The 18,877-nt window shown below is 50.9% G+C and overlaps 1 protein-coding gene and 1 non-coding gene across 2 annotated transcripts in view; both read left to right on the top strand.

The window, feature by feature from the left end:
* SLC6A1 (solute carrier family 6 member 1) overlaps nucleotides 1-18,877 on the top strand; it is a 43,977-nt gene that overhangs the window by 15,833 nt on the left and 9,267 nt on the right. The window contains exons 2-10 of the mRNA XM_008152073.3: nucleotides 8,600-8,659; nucleotides 10,016-10,358; nucleotides 10,730-10,861; nucleotides 11,425-11,525; nucleotides 12,290-12,399; nucleotides 14,041-14,173; nucleotides 17,077-17,211; nucleotides 17,443-17,546; nucleotides 17,815-17,939. Coding sequence (XP_008150295.2) covers nucleotides 10,121-10,358; nucleotides 10,730-10,861; nucleotides 11,425-11,525; nucleotides 12,290-12,399; nucleotides 14,041-14,173; nucleotides 17,077-17,211; nucleotides 17,443-17,546; nucleotides 17,815-17,939 — 1,078 coding nt within the window. The 5' untranslated portion in view covers nucleotides 8,600-8,659; nucleotides 10,016-10,120. The remainder of the gene's footprint in view (nucleotides 1-8,599; nucleotides 8,660-10,015; nucleotides 10,359-10,729; nucleotides 10,862-11,424; nucleotides 11,526-12,289; nucleotides 12,400-14,040; nucleotides 14,174-17,076; nucleotides 17,212-17,442; nucleotides 17,547-17,814; nucleotides 17,940-18,877) is intronic.
* Nucleotides 6,536-6,610, top strand: MIR9223E (microRNA mir-9223e). The gene is given in 1 exon segment (NR_130516.2): nucleotides 6,536-6,610. It is a non-coding gene; the product is annotated as a microRNA mir-9223e (primary transcript).

Below are 18,877 nucleotides of genomic sequence, written 5' to 3'. Positions count from 1 at the left end.
AGAGCCCCCAGCCTCAGGGACCTGGTGAGAGCTGCTCAGCCTGGATCCCATGTGACCTCTTGTTGGCTACCAGGATACCAGCAGGATTTGCCCAATAGGACCATGGGACGTTCCCGCAGCCAGAGCTCAGAGGGTCTAGTGCCAGCAGCCTCTCTTGGGCTTCTTAAAAAGAGCAGCAGACCTTATCCTTGTGGGGGTTTGTCTTGGAGGGAGTTGCCTGCTGGAAATTAGCCACTTGTACACATACCAGAGATGGGGCTTGGGGCTTCCACACGCACCCCCACTAGAGACAGCAGAGTAGAGTGGATAAGAGCATGGGCACAGGAGCCCAGCTGCTGGGTTCAAGTCTAACCCTCCTGGTTCCTAGCTGGGAGACCTTTGGCAATTCAGTTTCCCTTTCCGCGCCTTAGTTTATCCATAGTAAAATAGGGGTGGGTAATAGCAAGTTAATACACACAAGACATTTAGAGGCCCTGCTAGTCAGTGTCCAGCTCACTTCCTTCCTACACTCTGAGCTCTCCCTTTCTTCTCCTCTTTGTTAAAGAAAAGTTGGGGATTTTGTTTCATTTTAGTTTTTGTTTGGTATGCAACCACAAAGAAAGAACGATGGCTCCTGGGGTTCATTTAACCTTTGGATGGCTCTGTTAAGCTTTCAGCAGTTACAAAGCTAATTTGTGTCAATCTGGTTGTTGGTGTAGGGTATCCTGTAGCCTTCTCCTCCATTCTGGTTTTGGAGGCGCCCAGAAAACCAGACTTCCAGGCTCACAGAGGCAGCAAGCAGAGGGGAAGGATGGGAATCTCTGTTTTCTCGACTGTCCTAGGGCTGTGATGCCAGGTGAACTCATCTCCATGTAGTCACATTTCTCCCCATCCAGAACCCAGCTGGCAGGCTCAGGTAGGTCATGGGCCACATCTAAAGGCTTCAGAGAATTTCACACAGGCCAGTGCCTGGGAGGCACCTGCTGGGTGAGCAGATACCACTGGACCGTGATTCAGAGGGCCAGGGTTCAATCCTATGTGACCTTGGGCAGCTCATCTGACCTCTCTGAGCATCAGTACCATCAATTGCAAAATAGGACTAATCTTTTTAGCTTTGTTGTATTTAGCACTTGCTGGGCACAGTGCTAGAAAATTCAGATCCAGTCCTCCCACTGTGTGAAGTGGTCAATATTGGCCCCATTTCCCGATGAGGAAACAAACACTAGAGAAAATAAGTAACTTACTTGAAAGTCACACTGGGATGTTGTGAAGAGTAGGCATTCAGTAAATGCTTTTGAGAAATGTATCCGGGTCTGCAAATTAACTCAGGTATGTTGAGGCAGCTGAAGGGTTTGCGCCAAGATGTGAAACTGCTTTCCTTCATCTCTTGAGTAAGCTTGATGGGCCAAGAGTTGGGGTGGGATGGTGAAGGATTGTAAGGATCGTACCACTTACGTGCTGTGTGACCTTGAGCCAGCCCCCAGCCCTGTCTGGGCCTTTTTCTCATTTGTACACTGCTAGTGCAGACCAGGTGTACAGGTGTGGCATGGGCCAGACGGGAGGCCTCATAATCCCTACTGGTTGAGGGCCCAAGGATGAGAGCCTACCATCTAGGCCTGCACCTGTCCGTTTTGCTTGCAGCTTGCACTCTGACAAAGATTGACTCCTTACCATCAGACTGTGCTCAAGCCTGAGGCCTGAGGCCTTGGAGACCCTGTCCAGCTGCCCCTTCTCCATCAGAGCACCTTTTCCAGGGAGCTTTTGCTGACCTTGGGAGCATTGCATGACAAAGGCTGCCCGCAGCACCTGCCATCCACCTGCACAATCCCCACCTCCCTCTAACCTCCTGCACCTGATCATCAGCCATTAATTGGTCCTCACATTCTTACAACATTTTCTGTGACAAAGCACATCCGTGGCCTTTTTTTTTTTTTTTTTCTCTTTGAGTAACACTCTAAGCTGCTATTGATTGAGCACTTCCTGTGCCTCAGGCCCTCTGCTTTCCCCCTTCTTTCCATGCACCATCTCACTTCAGAGTTTCACAACATTCCTGTGAAAGTATACGGGTTCATATTTACAGATGAGGAAACTGAGACTCAAGCAAGGTAAATATCTAGCCCCTGAGTCAAGCTTTGTCAAATAGTCAGGGTCATCCCTACCCTACAGCTTCTGCAGCTGCCATGTGCACCGGAATCCCTGGGATCTGGTTAAAATGCAACTTCTGATGCCCTGGTCTGGAGGGGGTGCGGGGGGAGCAAAATTCTGCATTTCCAGCAGGCTCCTTGGTGATGCCAATACTGCCCCTCAGAGAACCACACGTTGAGTAACAAGGCCCCGAATTACTAAGCAATTTGAGACTTAATAGCCCCAGGCTGGCCAACCTCAACTTCCTCATCTGTCAAAAAGGGTGACTTTGCTTTCAGCTTACAAAGATGGAATGAGGAGTGGATGTTACAGAACCTGTGGAATGCCTGGCCACAATAGGTACTCGATAAAGGCTGGCTCCTCTCCCTTGATAGGAGCTGGCATGGGTCTGGGTGCACAACAGATGCTCGATAACGTCTTCTCCAATTGATTAAGCCTAGCATTTCCCCCTAAAGCAGAGAATAAACTGCATTCTGTTTCCTCTTGGAGTGAAGCCAAACCCAATATTAATTTTTTTTTCCTGAACCGCAGTTTCAGAAAGAAAGAAAAGCGAGTAGAATGATTGCAGTCTGAAGCGAATCGCTGTTAATTTCTATAATTACAGAACAGGACGGGAGCAAAACAAAGCAAGAATTCGCACTGCGTTCTGGGAGGGAGTGGGGGCCCTACTCCCAGACCACTGCTCTGCTGCCTCCCTGGCTCTGCATGGCACTCCACTAGCTCCGTGGATTCTGGGCCCATCCCTGGCCCCGGACAATAGCCGCCCTGAGACTCTGGCCTTGGCCTTTTGGCCTCTGCCTAAGTCCCCACCCTACGCAGCCTCCTGTCCCTCTGAAGCAATGGGACAGAGGCGGATTGTCCAACTGGCTGCCACACGCTCCCCTCCCCCCAGCCTGCCATCTGGCCCAGGGTTGGGCTGTTGACTGCCAATCCACCAGCGAGGCCTGCAGGCCCCACCTCCAAAAGAGATCCCCAGTGCCACTCCTTACCACCTCTGCCCTAGCTGCCACCTGTCAGTCACCGGCATCTCTTGCCTGGACGCTGGGCCTGTTCATGAGCCTCCCTGCTCCCACCCTTGCCTCTCTGCAGCCTCTTCTGGGCAGCCAGAGTGAGACTCACAAGCCAAAGTCAGATCACTCCCCCCCTCCCCCCCCACTGCTTAAACCCTCCACTGTCTCCCATCCCGTTTAGAGTAAAATCTGAACCCCTTGCCAGAGTCTCTGAGACCTTACGTGATCTGGCCCCTGCCCGCCTCTGACCAGCTCCTTTCCCTGCTGCATTAGACTGTGGCCACCCTGGCCTCCATGCTGTCTCTCAGACATGCCAGGCTTATTCCTGCCTTGGGGCCTTTGCACTGGCTGTCTCTCTGTTTGAAACGCTGTATCTCAGAGAGTCCGATTTCTGGCTCCTAATTCAAACTGAAAGAAGATCTTGTTCAGGCCAAATAAAACAAGCCCAAGGGCGAATTTTGACCCATATTTGCCACTTCTGATGTAGAGCTTCCAAACTCCATGTGTTTTCTTTTTCTTACAAGGCATCTCCTTACCCAGGGATTGGCGGAAGTGTTCTTGTTTGGTCTGGCCCATTTTTATCAATGGCTTTAGGACTTGGTCACAGAGAGCACATTGAGGAAGGATAGGGCATCATGGGAACATTTTTACCACCTCCCAGCCTCGAGTCTCTTTCTTTAACTCCTTCTCAAAGTTCCCCTGAATGAGTTGTCTTCTTTACAAATCTGATCACATTATCACCCCTGTCCCATTCTTGCAATTAGTCCCTAAAGTTCCTTAGTCTGGCTTTCAAGGCCCTTCACAAATTGATCTTCCAAGCTTCAAACCTGCTTACTTTTGTTCATGCATTACCCTCTATTTGGGATGCCCTTCCCTCTTTTTGAGCCTGATGAACACCTATTCAACCTTTAAAACCCAGCTCAAATGTTCCCGTATCTGGGATAGATACCTTCTCTGGTTGAATTAACTCATTCCTTCTAGGCCTACAGTGTCTTATTCATACATTCCTATAGTATTTATGATTGTGATTAGCTATAGGCAGAGACATTTCTCTTTCTAGGCTATGACCTTGTCAAGGTCAGGGACCTCATCGTATTAATCCCTGCAACTTGACTGTCCAGCTCAGCTCCATGTATGCATTAGGCCCCCAATAAGTATTTACAAAACTGAGTCTTTCTACTGGCCCCTGTTAGTTCACTGATTCAAACTCTGGGGACCAGGGTGTAGTTCCGTGTACAAAATGCTTGAAACAATTGTTCCATTGCCATTCCAGCACATAGCACATACTCACTAAATATTTGTATGAATCAAGGCGTGAACGAGTAGAATACAGAGGACTTGTTGCTTGTGGTCTCACATGAACAGTGCCCGTTTGAACATTGCTTTGGTGGAATTCAGTTTATGAGGGAAAATTAAGGAGCTGGAGGATCGTGGAGCTAGGTTCTTGTTCACCTGATGAGGGAGAACTGGAAGATTCTGGAAGGTGGCCTTGAGAGAATGCCCCCTACATTATGAGCTGGTGAGAGGCATTCCTTCCGCCCACTCGGTCAGCAGGTAAAGACGGGCGGCAGACTGGCACTCAGGAGCAGGGAGGCCCCTGGTCTCAACGCAGCAGACCCACAGAGCCATCCTCAGACACCCGCAAAGCACAGGAGCCTGTTTCAGGAAAGGGGAGGTAACAGTGGTAAGGGTTAGTTCTGCTTCAGAGGTCATTAATTTTCTAGAAAGACAGCCAGGTTCCCTTGCTGTGAACTTGCACATGCCTGTGCTTTCTGCGTGCTGTTTTTCATGAGGGGAGGGACAGTTTAACCAGCTGGTGTCAGGAGTTAAAATCCCCGCTATTCCCCCTGGAGTGCATGAGCAAAGCGGCTCCTGGAACGGCGTTATGTAAGCACTGGGTCCCAGGCTGTTTCACGGACAGGGGTCTCTTTAGCCTTGTCCTCCCAGCTACTAGATGCTTGTGTGTTTTTTCCCCCCTTACCAGACTTTATTTATTAAAAAATAATTCTTTTTCATTATTTTAACCAAACACACCAATGTACCACTCCCAGCTTCTGACTGGCCCAAAGTGATCAGCTAGACTACCTCGAATTGGTATCAAAAGAGCCAAAGCAAAGGACTTGACATTTTTATTAGCTAGTATTCCCCACGGCAACTAAAAGGATGGTTTCTGGCTGGCTTTTGAAAATGCTGAAAGATGCTGAAGGGCCTGAATAAGGAAGCCTCAGTATATGTTAGCTATCATCATCATCATCATCATCATCTTCATCACTATCGTAGCTTCCAGGAAGCTGTGAATACCAGATTAAGATCACAATCCATTCATAGATGGTAACAATGACAGTGATGATAATGGAGATTCATAGTACCTCACTCTGAGCCAGGCATTCTTTCGCACGCTTTATATGCATGCTCTCATTTAGTCTTCATCATGAACCTCTGAGAGAAGTGTTGCTATTATCCCCCCACTTTACAGACGAGGATTGAGCTGGGGAAGTAACTCACCCATCTCTAGTAAGTGTAGTGTTAGAGCTGAGGTCTGATAGCAATGGGGTAGTCTCGCTGTCCTGCAAGTCAAAGGGTCTTCTCAATCTGAATTCTCAAAAAAGCATCAATTATATTCATTTGTGGCTTTATGTCTTTGATCTTCTTCATATATTGCCTGCATTCTAAAAGGAAAACTCCACATATGCTTATGTGGCTCTTCATAGGGTATCATAGGCATTTGGCTAAATTTGAATATACTTTTCTATATCCTGGTGATAGCACGTATGACTTCCTCATGGTGAGTTCTTCAGAGCAGGCACCACCTCTGATCCCTCCAGGCGTGGCACAAGGAGGTGCTCTGCTCACAGAGAAGACGACGGCATAAACTTCCTGATGAACTGAACTCTCCTCCCTCCTTCCTTTGCATTCATATTGAATGGTTTCTTCAAAGGACATACACACTACATTTCACCCTCTTAAACATGTCGTGCTGTTTTGCCTGCTTGAAAGGGGTGAATTAGAGCTCACCTGGCTCACCTCTCTCTCTCTCTCTCTCTCTCTCTCTCTCTCTCTCTCTCTCTCTCTTTCTTCCCCCTGAATGGTGTCAGGTGATCCAGTAAATTTGGGGGTTTGGTTTGAGTCTCCATGATAACAACAAGTAAATCCAATGTTTAGTCCAGAAGTTGTTCCCACAGGCCATAGGCATTCCTGAGAACTTGGTCAAGTGGTGAGAGGTAGTAGACAAAGATTTGGGATTGTAACAGAAATCCCCTGAACCCAATCTGTATATATAAAAGCCTAAGTGACCAGCCTACCGGATGACTGGCCGACTGGCCAGTAACTATGATGTGCACTGACCACCAGGGGGCAGACGCTCAACGCAGGAGCTGCCGAGCTGCAGTCACTTGGTAGCAGCAGTTCTCGGGTGACGCGCCCAGAACCAGAGAGGAGAGAGCCCGATTCTGGGGTGTGTCGCCTGAGAACTGCCCTCTCGCAATCCAGGACTCCTTGGGGGATGTTGGAGAGCCAGTTTTGGCCCGATCCCCGCAGGCCAGGCTGAGGGACCCCACTGGTGCACGAATCCATGCACTGGGCCTCTAGTGTAATAAGAAATGGGGAATCTGTTTTATGATTGTGGGATTGCTTTGTGAACTCCAAGAGCAGGACCATAGCCAGTCTTAAGAAAGCCTGGAACCACGAGCCTTTAAGATTCCCTCTCCAGCTTTGATCTCTGCTTTCTTTCCTCCTCAGACCAACTATCTCTGCTACTCTGAGTACAAGGTGGTCAGAAGAGGGCTGCCTCAGTGATAACAAGCCGCTGGAGAGACTGGCCTTTCTCCATCCCATGCCAAAGTCCCAGGGAAGGAGCTTTGATTGGCCAGCCAGGGTCAGGTGATCAGCCCTGGTCCAAGGTGAAGGGATCATTTTAAACATGGCGGCTGGAGCGCACAAGGGTAGATCCTGGGGGCAGTTAAGGATATCCCTGTTTTCAGAGTTGATGGCTCACCCCACTTTCCTGAGGCTGCTCTCTCCCCTGAATGTCCCAAGACTCTATGGTAGACCACAGACTCGCCCGCCTCCTGCCACTCCTGACGCCGGGCGGTCACCCTACCTGAGTCTAGGGTTCCTTCTGATGGTGCCATGCCCAGGCCAGGACCTAGATGGGCATCGAGACAAACTGTGGGTCGTCCTTGAGAACACGAAGCAGGGTTGGCGGTCAAGCTTGGATTGTCCGAAGGTGGTCTGGTTCTCCGCGAACTCTAGGAAGAAACTGGTGTTTGGTAATGGGGACTGCATGCCAGGGGCCGGAAGGCGAGTGCACAGCAAACCTGGGACCCCAGCAGGGCAGAGCGAGGGGGGAAACCACTGGGGCACGTGCCACACATTGCTTTGGCTCCTGCACCTGAGAGTCCGCAGACCAGTGCTTCATGTGTTCCTCTTTGCGCTTAGGGTTCCATAAGTTTATTCTGTGTGCTTTTATTAATTTAAAAAAATTTCACAGAAATTTATTCTTTTTGTAAATATTTAGTTAGTTAGTTAATCCTCATCCGGGCTTATTTTTTCCATTGCTTTTTCAGGGCGAGTGGAATGGAGGGAGGATGGGGGAGAGAGAGAAATATCGATATGAGAGAAACACGGGCTGGTTGCTCTGGCACACCTCCCAACTGGGGCTGGGGCTCGAACCTGAAACCCAGGTATGTGTCCTTGACCAGGAATCGAACCCATGACCCTTTGGTACACAGATTGACGCTCCAACCACTGAGCCATGCTGCCCAGGGCTATTTGTAAATTTTTGTAGAATTTTAATAATAATTCTAGAAATCCAGAAGCCTGCAAAAAAAGAAAAAAAAAAAGAAAGCAAAAACCACTTATAAACTAATCACTGGGAACATATTAGGGTAAATCTTTTAGTGGTTTTTTTGGGGTTTTGTTTTTTTTTTTGGTGTTTTTTAACAAACAGATTTGGAGGCAAGATAAAAATAGGAAGGTACATACATACTCAATAAGTTGTTTTGAAACCTGGTTTTCTATTCCACAAAGCAAGGGGCTCTCTCTCATGTTACACATGGGTTTCAACAGCATGGGGTTCACCACAACATCCAACTCCAAGGGTGGATGGAGGGTGGAGAGAAATACCAGCTGCATTCATTGGCTCCCAGTGGAACCCTGAGTAGCTGCAGCCCCTCCCTGGTTTATCTTTTGTTTCTGATAAAATTATGGAACACCTTCCTCACAGGGCCCTCATGCCCACTCTCACAGCTGGCCCAAGGGCAGCAGCCCTACTCCTGCATGTTCCCAGGGCCTCATGGGCCAGCCATGCTGCATGGACTCGCTGAGGTCACCCCAGCTGGGTGGCTCCAAGGGGCTCATACACAGTCCAGCCGCTAGCAGGCTTCTTGCACCCCTGCCGTTCTCTGCCCAGGGCTGCTCATCAGTGTCGCTGTCAGTCACGGCCCCTCCTCTCTTCTGCTTTGCAGGCTCTCTCCCAGGAGTTGCAGAGGGAGCCGCTCTGGAGCTGACCTGCCACAGAAAATCAGGTAACATCAACAACCGAAATCATAACCCTTTTCAAACCAGTCAGGTGAAAAGCACTCTTACAAGCCATGAAAGCTCATTTTTGCCACAATTCTACAAGGCAGATAGCATTACCTCCATTTTATAGATGGGGAAACTGAGCCTAGAGCAACTTAGGGCCATTCAGCTGGTAAGAGAGATTTAAACCCAAGACTGGACTGAATCCAGTGTCACACACTGTCCCCTACTCACTTTCTCGGGAACTAGAGGTGAGAGGGGTTCAGAGTAGGTAAAATGTCTGGAAATGACCGAGGGTCAGAGCGGATCTAGCCAGTGGTCCTTCCTCACCTGAGGGCTGGGGCTGGGCTCCCGGCATAAGAATCTCCTGCTCAGCCAGCATGGCTCACTGGTTGAGCGTCAACCTATGAACCAGGAAGTCACATGACCAGTCAGGGCACATGCCTGGGTTTCTGGGTGATCCCCAGTGGGGGGCATGCAGAAAGCAGCCAATCAATGATTCTCTCTCATCGTTGATGTTTCTGTCTCTCCCTCTCCCTTCCTCTCTGAAATCAATAAAAAAATATATATATTTTTAAAAAAAGAATCTCCTTTAAGGAATTTGTTAGAAGTATAGATTCGGAGCTCATCTTTGGTGGGATCTGGGAATGTGTCTTTATAGAGCTTTCCAAATGACCTGGGAACACAGCCAGGCTTGGGAACTGCTGATGAAATAGCAACAAGTTCTCATTGTTTTCCAGGCACCGTGTGTCTCCATAAATAAGTGAAGAACGACAACCCGATGAGGGACGTACTATTATCATCCTCAGTTTACAAGATAGGGAGAATGGGGCTCAGAGAGGTTAAGAAGTTTACCCGAAGTCACACAGCTTGAAAGTGGTAAAGAGGGCTTTGATCATGGCCAGTGTTTGTGCTCATATACCACCTACCACCTGCAGCCAGGACACCTCCCTGCTCAGCTCCACATTCAGATCCGCCATTGCTTTACCCTGCTACGGCTGTCACAGCATCAGGAAATGACAACCTGATTGTGTCCAGGGAGGCAAAGAGGAGGAGCATTTGGTATTTCTCTTTGGCAGTTTGGTCGCCTTGGCTTTCTTCTCTGAGCGTGACACATAAGAGGGCACATGACACAGATGACCAGAGTTGAAGCTAGTCCAGGAGACAACAGACCACACCCGCACATGTTGTCTTTGGAAACAAATGGCACCCCTCTTCCTCTGGGAGCAGAGCCTGGTGGAAGGAACAGGGTTTGTGGGAGAGCTTTCTTAGAGCCCTGGTTCCTTTGTGAGTTATTTTGTTTTTGTTATTTTGGGGGCAACTCCATAATCTTGCCCCCCTTCATTGCTTGTCACCACCAGCCTTCTGTTGTAGGTTGACCTTGAACCGCAAAACTGCTGTCCACGTGGACCGGGGCCGACATCGCACGTCCATCTGCCAGGACCCCTGCGTCCAAACTCCGAGACATGGCGACTGATGGCAGCAAGGTGGCTGATGGACAGATCTCCACGGAGGTTAGCGAGATTCCCATGGGCAGTGACAAGCCCAAAACCCTGGTGGTCAAAGTGCAGAAGAAGGCGGCGGACCTTCCGGACCGGGACACATGGAAGGGCCGTTTCGACTTCCTCATGTCCTGCGTGGGCTATGCAATTGGCCTGGGCAACGTCTGGAGATTCCCCTATCTCTGCGGAAAAAACGGCGGCGGTAGGTGCTGGCCTGGCCACCTGCCCGCTGGGCCTGGACCCCACAGAAATGTCCCACTTAGACCTTTCCTGGGGCAGCCTTAGTGGAATGGGTCCCCTAAAGACTCCAGAAGGAGTGTCAGACCCCACTTCCTGTTCCTTGTCCTTTGACCAAAGGATTCTGAAAGGGTGATGTCCTCTGTCAATGATCTAAAAGTGCGGGTCCTGTGTTTTGAGCAGGAACGTCCTTGGGCTTTGGCTGTGGGAGCTGCTTTTGAGGCAGAGTGTACGGAAATCATGGCAGAGACCCCAGAATGCCCCGTGTGATGCTCCCTCCGCCCGGGGCTTCTCCAAAGCCGTAGGCCACGAGCATCTCTCTTCTCGACCCCGCAGGGGCCTTCCTGATCCCCTACTTCCTGACGCTCATCTTTGCGGGGGTCCCACTCTTCCTGCTGGAGTGCTCCCTAGGCCAGTACACATCCATCGGGGGCCTGGGGGTGTGGAAGCTGGCCCCCATGTTCAAAGGTAAGTCTCCAGAGGGGGGCCGTGGGTCGCGGCGATGATCTTGCCCACGGGATGGTGGCAAAGCCAGGGCCTTCCCAATATGCTGGACCCCTCTGGACAGAGGGAGCTGCTCAGCCACGTCTGAGCAGAGAGGAGCCATTAAGGGGCCAGGTGACAGATGACCACGCTGGCCAAAACCTAGGGCTAGGTAGAGAGGAGGACCCAGTCGGGAGGCCCCATATTCACATCTGCCTGCCCTGTCCTGGGGGCTCATGTCCCTGGCATGTGCTGGGTGCGACTTTCTTGGCTCCCTTGCTCAGTGCTGACAGATACTCCGGTGAACACGCAGAGGACCATGCTTTCCTGCAGGCCCAGCCCCAGCCCCACCTTCAGCCAGTCTGCGTGGGGGCCCCAGACACCAGGCCTGGCTCCCTCACTTGCCAGATGCATGTGACCTTAGCCAAGTTCCTGCCTCTCTCCAAGGTCGAGTGGGATTGCAGACGTTGTGGGAAATGGTAACAGTGACATGCACTGGGGCAGTTGTGGTTATTAAACGAGTATCACGAGGCTGTGTTCCCTCCCAGGAGTGGGCCTTGCCGCGGCTGTGCTGTCCTTCTGGCTGAACATCTACTACATCGTCATCATCTCCTGGGCTATCTACTACCTGTACAATTCCTTCACCACGGTGAGTGGCCCTCCCCCGCTCCTCCAGAACGCCAGACCCAGAGTCCACCCTCCATCCGGTAGGACCACAATTCCGCTGACAGAGCCGTTCCTCCAGCGGCAGGGGGTGGGGTGGTCTTCAGCAGCCCTTGTCTCCCCACAATGATAGCCCCGTGACCTGAGCCCCTGCTCTGGGCCAGGCGCTTTGTGGGCTAACATCTAACCCTCTAAGATGGGTATTGTTAGCCCGTTTTCTATGAACCCAGGTTCAAACCCTGACCCTACTATATACCAGCTGTGCCACTTTGGGGATGAGACTTCACCTCTCTGAGCCTCAGTGCCCTCCTATAGTTGTGAGAATTGCAGAGTAAATGTGTGTGCAGTGCTTAGGTCTGTGCCTGGAGAAGTACAAGCACGGTAAGTAATCACTGTCAGTATCAACGTGCACCGGCTCCAAGTCGCATAGCTTGGAAGTGGTCCCGGATGGACACACGAAACCTTATGGTGCAGTTCGGAAAGCTCATTTTCCTGAGTGAAAAGCTGGAGGCTCAGATGTCAGCAGTGACACTTAGGTGCTGTGTGATCTTGAGCAAGTTGCTGCCCCTCTCTGATCTCTAAAATGGGGCTCACGGTAGGACTTGCATGTGGGAGCTGTTGGGAAGGGGAGGTGAGAAAACGGCTGTGAGGAGGCTCAGGGGGCCGTAAGGATGGACAGGGTGTGCTAGGATCACTGTTGCCAACGCCCGTGGCTCAACAGGGTTCGTCTGTGTCCCTGTGCCTTTGCAGACACTGCCATGGAAACATTGTGACAACCACTGGAACACAGACCGCTGCTTCTCCAACTACAGCATCGCGAACACCACCAACATGACCAGCGCCGTGATGGAGTTCTGGGAGTGAGTGCAGGGTTATTCGTGGGGGGTGGCATATCAGCCAGGGCCAGCAGGTACAGAGGCACCTCAGAAGGCTGATGGAAGAGTTAGGGGAAGGACTGTTTGTGGAGATGTGGGCAGGGCTAAGGGAGCCCCGGAAAGGGTGAAACCCCTCCTCCCCCAGAAAGAGCTGAACCGTGGAAGAGCCACTAGATCTGCGCTAGACCTTTGGTAGAGAAACCCAGCTGCAGACAGAGCCGCAGGTAGCAGGGAGGATACATCCCCTCCACCGCTCTCCTCCACCCTCTGAGCTCCTGCTGTTGGTCAAACCCAGAAGAAGCCAGAAGGCAAGGGAGCTGGCAATAGAGCCATAGCTTTCAGCCTCCGGGGCAAGAGCAGGGTGGAGAAGGGTAGACAATGGCCAACGGAGAGGAATAACCATCCTAGGCCAAGAAGAATCACTAGGAGAGGCCAAGAAAGTCCCAATTCATTCTGAAAACCAGTCCTGAGTCACTTAGAATAAAGACACACACACACACACACACGCACACGCACACGCACGCACGCACACACACATGCACACGCACTGTCCATAGTGAAGGCCATGCTGATGGTTTCATCATAGAAGATGCAAATTAGGAGCATTCACTTTTCCAAAATGCGGTCCTGAGACCCAAATCTCTTTGGCATGAAGGCAGCATCTGTGCTGGGCAGCTGGATGGGGTCTACCCGGAAGTTTCCACTGCACCTTGGATAAGCTGCCAAGAGGAGCCGTCTCAGGAGGTGTCAGAACACGTGAAACATGCTTGGCTAGGCTGTCTCCTTACGAATAAATATCAGATTCTACTCTGGCTGGTTCTGCTTTCAGGCATCTCCCACATACAGTCGTCTCCCACATGTCCAGGCTTCTCATTCAATCATTTATTCAATAAACATTTCTTGAGCACCTACTGTGTGCCAGTCTGGTTAGAGATGAGGAGAAGTAAACAGGCGGTGGCAACACCAAGTGACCAGCACTAAAAGGAGGGACATGGAAGGCTGTGGGGGCCCCAAGGAGGCGCCTGGACCAACCTGGGTGAGGAATGGCATCTAAGGATGAAAAGCAATGTCGGGGAGACAGGTGTTGGAGAGTATGCGTGAAGGCTTGGAGGCAGGTGGGAGCAAGCAAGCTGGAGTGAGGGGATGACAAGTAGTCCAGTCTGAGGAGAGCTTGTGGGGTCTGTGGTGAGAGCCCAGACTAAGGAGAAGCAGGGGCCAGCTCATCACAGCTTGCAAGAGCCACCTGGAGAGCTGGGCTTCATTCTGAGAACAATAAGAAGCTATTCATGGCAGAACTTTAAGCGGAGGAGTGACCTGACCAGACTTGCGATTAGAAGGATCTCTGGGGACTGGAGTGGGGACAGAGAGAAAGTGAAGGTGGGGATCCTGTGAGGAGACCTGCAGCCATCGAGGTGAGCAACAATGGAGGCTGAATGAAGGCACTGGCAGGTCAGCGCTTTCTACCGATTAGTATAATGGGCCCACCGTCCCCACCCAGCTCTTAGATCTCAGTGACCACAGCTGTCAGCACAGTCACAGGGGAAGATATTACCTGTGTGCACCCACTGGCCCAGCTCCCGGGTCCGTCCAGCCCCCGTGACTTTCACCTCCCTCCTGTTCCATCAGGCGTAACATGCATCAGATGACGGACGGGCTGGACAAGCCGGGTCAGATCCGCTGGCCTCTGGCCATCACCCTGGCCATCGCCTGGATCCTTGTGTATTTCTGTATCTGGAAGGGTGTTGGCTGGACTGGAAAGGTAAGCGATGTGCACAGTGGGAACTAGAGAGGGGTGCAGGGATCTCCAACCGGGGCAAGCAGGCTGAGCTTTCCCAGGAACCCTTTCCGTCTTTAATTTAAGCAGGTCCCTTCATCACGCTGTGCCTTGGTTTTCTTTCCTATAAAATGGGAATAACATTACCTACCTTTGGGGAGGTGTGAGGATTAAAGGAAATAATGCAAATCAGGCACTTAACACGGTGCCAGGCTCACATTAAGTCTCTTGAGATTAGCCTGGGCCTGGCAGAGCCACTGCAAAGCAGAGGGTAAATGTTGCTCGTGGACGTTAAACAAACTGTCCCTGAGCACCTACTCTGTTCCAAGCCTCCTTCTAGGTGTGGTGGGTCCAGGGGTGACCACTCCACATCCCAGCTTTGAAGAGCAACAGAGATGGATTGATGAATCGTTGAATACTCAGGCCTTGTATTCAAATTGACCTGAGTTCCGGTCCCAACTTGGCCATTGACTTGGCCCTGTGCCCTTGGGCAAGTCACTTCACCTCTCTGAAACTTAGTTTCTTCCTCTGAAAATGGGGCTAATTCTATGCTTATCTGTTGGTTTGTTATGCAAATCAAATGAGCCCATGGTTTTGTAAGGCACTCTGCCGCTGGCAAGGGGAGTTAATGTTTTTGTTTTTATTATTGGCAAGGGCAGAGCCAGGCCAAGTTGGGTTGTGCAACCTGGGGACATGGGTGGGGAGCTTGCCAATCAAACTGGGGGGAGGAAGACTGGCCTCAACCCTACATCTTACCCCCTTTAAGCCCCACCCCATGAGTCCGGGGACAGAAGATGACCAAGTCTCACTGGTGTTGGCCTGAGAGACTCAGGGTAAGTGTGTTGTCTGAGGTCATAAATTAAGTGAGGGAGAGAAAGGATTTGAACTGACTAAGGCTGGAGACAGGGAGGTTCAGGCTGCCTAAGGAGCTGAATGAGCAAAACAGAACCTCCATGAATTCCACACTTGGGCATGGGCACAGCTGATGAAAAAAACTGCCCCGTTTAGTCTGGTGGGACTTTTGGACCCAACAGGTTCTCAAATTCAAGGCTGGTGTCAAAGCAGCTCTGCTCTGTCCCTGGGCTGCACAGGGAGGAGGAGGCCACAGGTGTCTCCAGGCCCAGCTTTTAGAAACAGAAGAATGCAGGGGCCTAGTCCCCTGGTGCCCCGCTGTGTGCTCTTGGGCAAGTCAGCTCACTTCTCTGAGCCTTAGTCTCCTCATCTGTGAAGTGGTCACAACAATGGTGCCTTACAGGGTTGTTACAAAGACTTGAGGGGGATAATCTACACAGAGTGTGTAGCATATGCCTAGCACACGGTAGGCACTCAATGCGTGACATCAATTATAATCATTTTTGGGTGGTATCTAGAGTTCCTGCTGCATTAGAAGACTGGCTACTTCTTGGGGACAGAGGTAGGGTCTCCCTCACTACATCTTTTGAGTGAGCCAACCAGTCCATCAGTTAAACATTCACTGAGCACTTACTGTGTGCCTAGCTCCATGCTGAACGTGGAAGACACATTGAACTGCAAGACCTAGCAGCAAATATTAAGCATGTTGTATGTCCTCATGCAACCAAACTTTCTGACTAGCAAGGTTGATTGTACCCATTTTCCAGACAAGAAAACAGATAGGCTTAGGGAGGATAAGAAATTGACCCACTCTCACATAGCTTGTGGGTGACACAGATAGTTCTGACTCCCCTTTTCCTAATTCCAAGTACAGTGATTTTGCTATGGGATTGTGGCCGCCTTTCCTAACCCTGAAGAATCTCAGAGTCAACTCAGGGAGATGAAACTAACCCAAAGGACAATGTATGCTGAGCATGACTCTAAGATACAAAGGTCATTGAACTTGAAAATTGCTCTCTCACACCACTGAGCAAAGAAATGTAATCTCCGCTTTTTGATGATTAATTTGGCAAGAAGTCATTTGTAAGATGATTATACCCAGGGAAGGTGCTCTCTGTAATGCTGGGCAAAGTTCAATTTCTGGAAGGTAATTAGGCAACACGGGTTAAAAGCCTTTGAGAAACTTATTCCTTTTTTTTCTCAGTAATTCTACTTCTAGAAATTTTTCCAAAGACAAATATCATTTTTTAGTACAAGTTGCAGTAATTTTTAGTATAATTTGCCTATTTTTGTAGGCAAAGTTTTATATTCAGGGGTACCCAATGTAGTAGAATTAAGATTGGCATAAACTTGGAAGTGACCTCAATGGATGGTGGAACCTCCTGAGGGACTATTTTGTATAATTAAAAAGTTACATTGTTCTGAGACAGTAAAACAATTTTTAGTAAATAAAACGAGAAACAAAGCTGTATGTACTGTGGGTGTTTTTTTTTAATTTTAAGCATGCTAAATGAAAAGGCAAGTACATCATTTTGTAAGAAAATGTGATCATATATGCAAAGGAGAGTCTCAAAAGGGAACAGTAAAACATTAACCTCCATGCATTGGTGCATTGGTGTGGCATTTATCGAGTGTCCACTATAAACCATGGACTGTTCTAGGCACTGGGAAAACAGAAGTGAAGAAGACAAGCCCAGTCCTTCATGTAACTTAGAGGCTATTGAAAGGAACTGTGTGTTCATATGTGATTTTTAAAGTTTTCCTGTCACCACATGTATTACTTTAATTTAAACAGAAATCAGAAAGTAGGAGGGATAGGGGAAGGGAAAATACAGGCACTGAGCTGGTTGGTTCAGACTCCAAGGAGGAGCTGCAGGAAAGTGGCCAAGCAGAGCATGTTAGGAATCCAGGAAGGCTTCCTGGAGGAAGAGAACTAGAACCAAGCCCAGAGCCACAGCAGGTATAGAGTCGGTGAAGTGGGGAAGGAGGAGGCATTGTGGTGGGGGGGGTGACCGTATCACCCACTTTCCTCCCAGGTGGTCTACTTCTCAGCCACATATCCCTACATCATGCTGATCATCCTGTTCTTCCGTGGAGTGACACTGCCCGGGGCCGGGGATGGCATCCTCTTCTACATCACACCCAACTTCCACAAGCTGTCGGACTCTGAGGTGAGCGGTCCTCCTGGCCCCAGGTGTGCTAGAAGGCACCCGTTCGGTTAAGTGCACACCTGAGGCCTGAGCCACAGGTGACCAGCGTTAGGAGACATTCCTGCAGCTCCCTGACCCTCCTACGTAAACGGATGGTTGCCAGGAAGAGCTGGTTAGCGCGTGTAAGTGGCCCTGCAGCGCGGCGGCTTTCTGATGATAAGTTTTGACGGTTGTTTCTCACTCGGCCTATAGGTGTGGCTGGATGCTGCTACTCAGATTTTCTTCTCCTACGGGCTGGGCCTGGGATCCTTGATCGCGCTTGGGAGCTACAACAGTTTCCGCAACAATGTCTACAGGTGCCCGTACACGGGGGCACCTCCCCCGCGGCCGCGCCTCAGGCCTTCCCCCTCTGTTAACTCCGTCTTTCTCAGAGCCAGTCCCTCTGGCCACTCCTTCTGGTTCTACTCCTTCCCCGGAGGTGTGGGGGGAGAGGGGGAGGGCGGGCCACCAGCCCTTTAGCCCCCCTGACAGGCACCCTATCCCCCGTGCCCTTTGCTAGCCACCGCCTGCTAGCTCACCATCCTGCCACCCACCCTCCCTGACTGTGCCTTCCCTCCCTCGCAGGGACTCTATTATTGTCTGCTGCATCAATTCGTGCACCAGCATGTTCGCAGGATTTGTCATCTTCTCCATCGTGGGCTTCATGGCCCATGTCACCAAGAGGTCCATTGCTGACGTGGCGGCCTCAGGTCAGCACCGCACAGGACCGGGGCTCCGGAGAGGGAGGGGCTGGCCTTTGCGGTCGTATCACCACCTTCGCCCACTGGCATGGAGGTCGCTGTGTGCCAGGCAGCGCGCTGAGCCTTTACGTGGACTGTATCCCTGGGTCGTCCTGACACTGGGGAGCTAGGAAGGTGGTAGGACTTTGCAGTTGAGCCCAGACCTGGCTGATGGCAGAGCCTGGCCCTACTGGCACATCTGGCCCAATCCTGGGCATCCGGGGGGAGAAGGCTCACTCTTGCCCCAAGGATATAAACTTCGGTCCAATCAGACATGTTCACCACCACGACACAAAGCACCCAGGTCCGTGCATTTGTCCCAAAAATGTTCTCATCAAGTAAGTGGCTGTGCCCCTTCTGCTCTCCACACAGACAGGCACGGGGTCCAAGGAAAAACCTAGGCAGCCCCTCCCTTCCCTGCTCAGCCAGGAAAGCAGCAAACGTGAGGACCCACTGTGTGTACAGCAGAGGCCCAGAGGCGCAGGAAGGAGAAACATCATGGCTTATGTGGAAAGGAACGTTCTCCCCTGAGGCCCTAATCTCCCCGACTTGGGCAGCCCACCACCTCATTTCTCTGGAACCCACCGCCACCACCCCTCTTTCCAGAGCCAGACCCCAGGGTGGTTATAGTCTCCGTTCTTTTCCTGCCAAGGTTTTCCTGATCGCTTGAATATCTCCCCACCCCCAGACACTCAAACACAGCATTCCCACACTGACCGCCTCAAGCTTTCTCCTCCCCTGTGCTCCCCATTACAGCCAAGGGTTCTGCCAGCCAGTGCCCAGGTCAGAGCCCCTGCATCACTCTGTACCCTTTCCTCACCTTCACTTGCAAACCAACCACGGCCAAGACCTGCCCATTCTACTTCCTGTTTCTCCATCTGGTCACCTCTCTGCCCCTGCACTGTCCC

The sequence above is a fragment of the Eptesicus fuscus genome, chromosome 18 (assembly GCF_027574615.1).
Source record: "Eptesicus fuscus isolate TK198812 chromosome 18, DD_ASM_mEF_20220401, whole genome shotgun sequence".
Lineage (NCBI taxonomy): Eukaryota > Metazoa > Chordata > Mammalia > Chiroptera > Vespertilionidae > Eptesicus > Eptesicus fuscus.
Note: the sequence above shows the minus strand (reverse complement) of the source record. Positions and strands in the feature narration are given on the sequence as shown.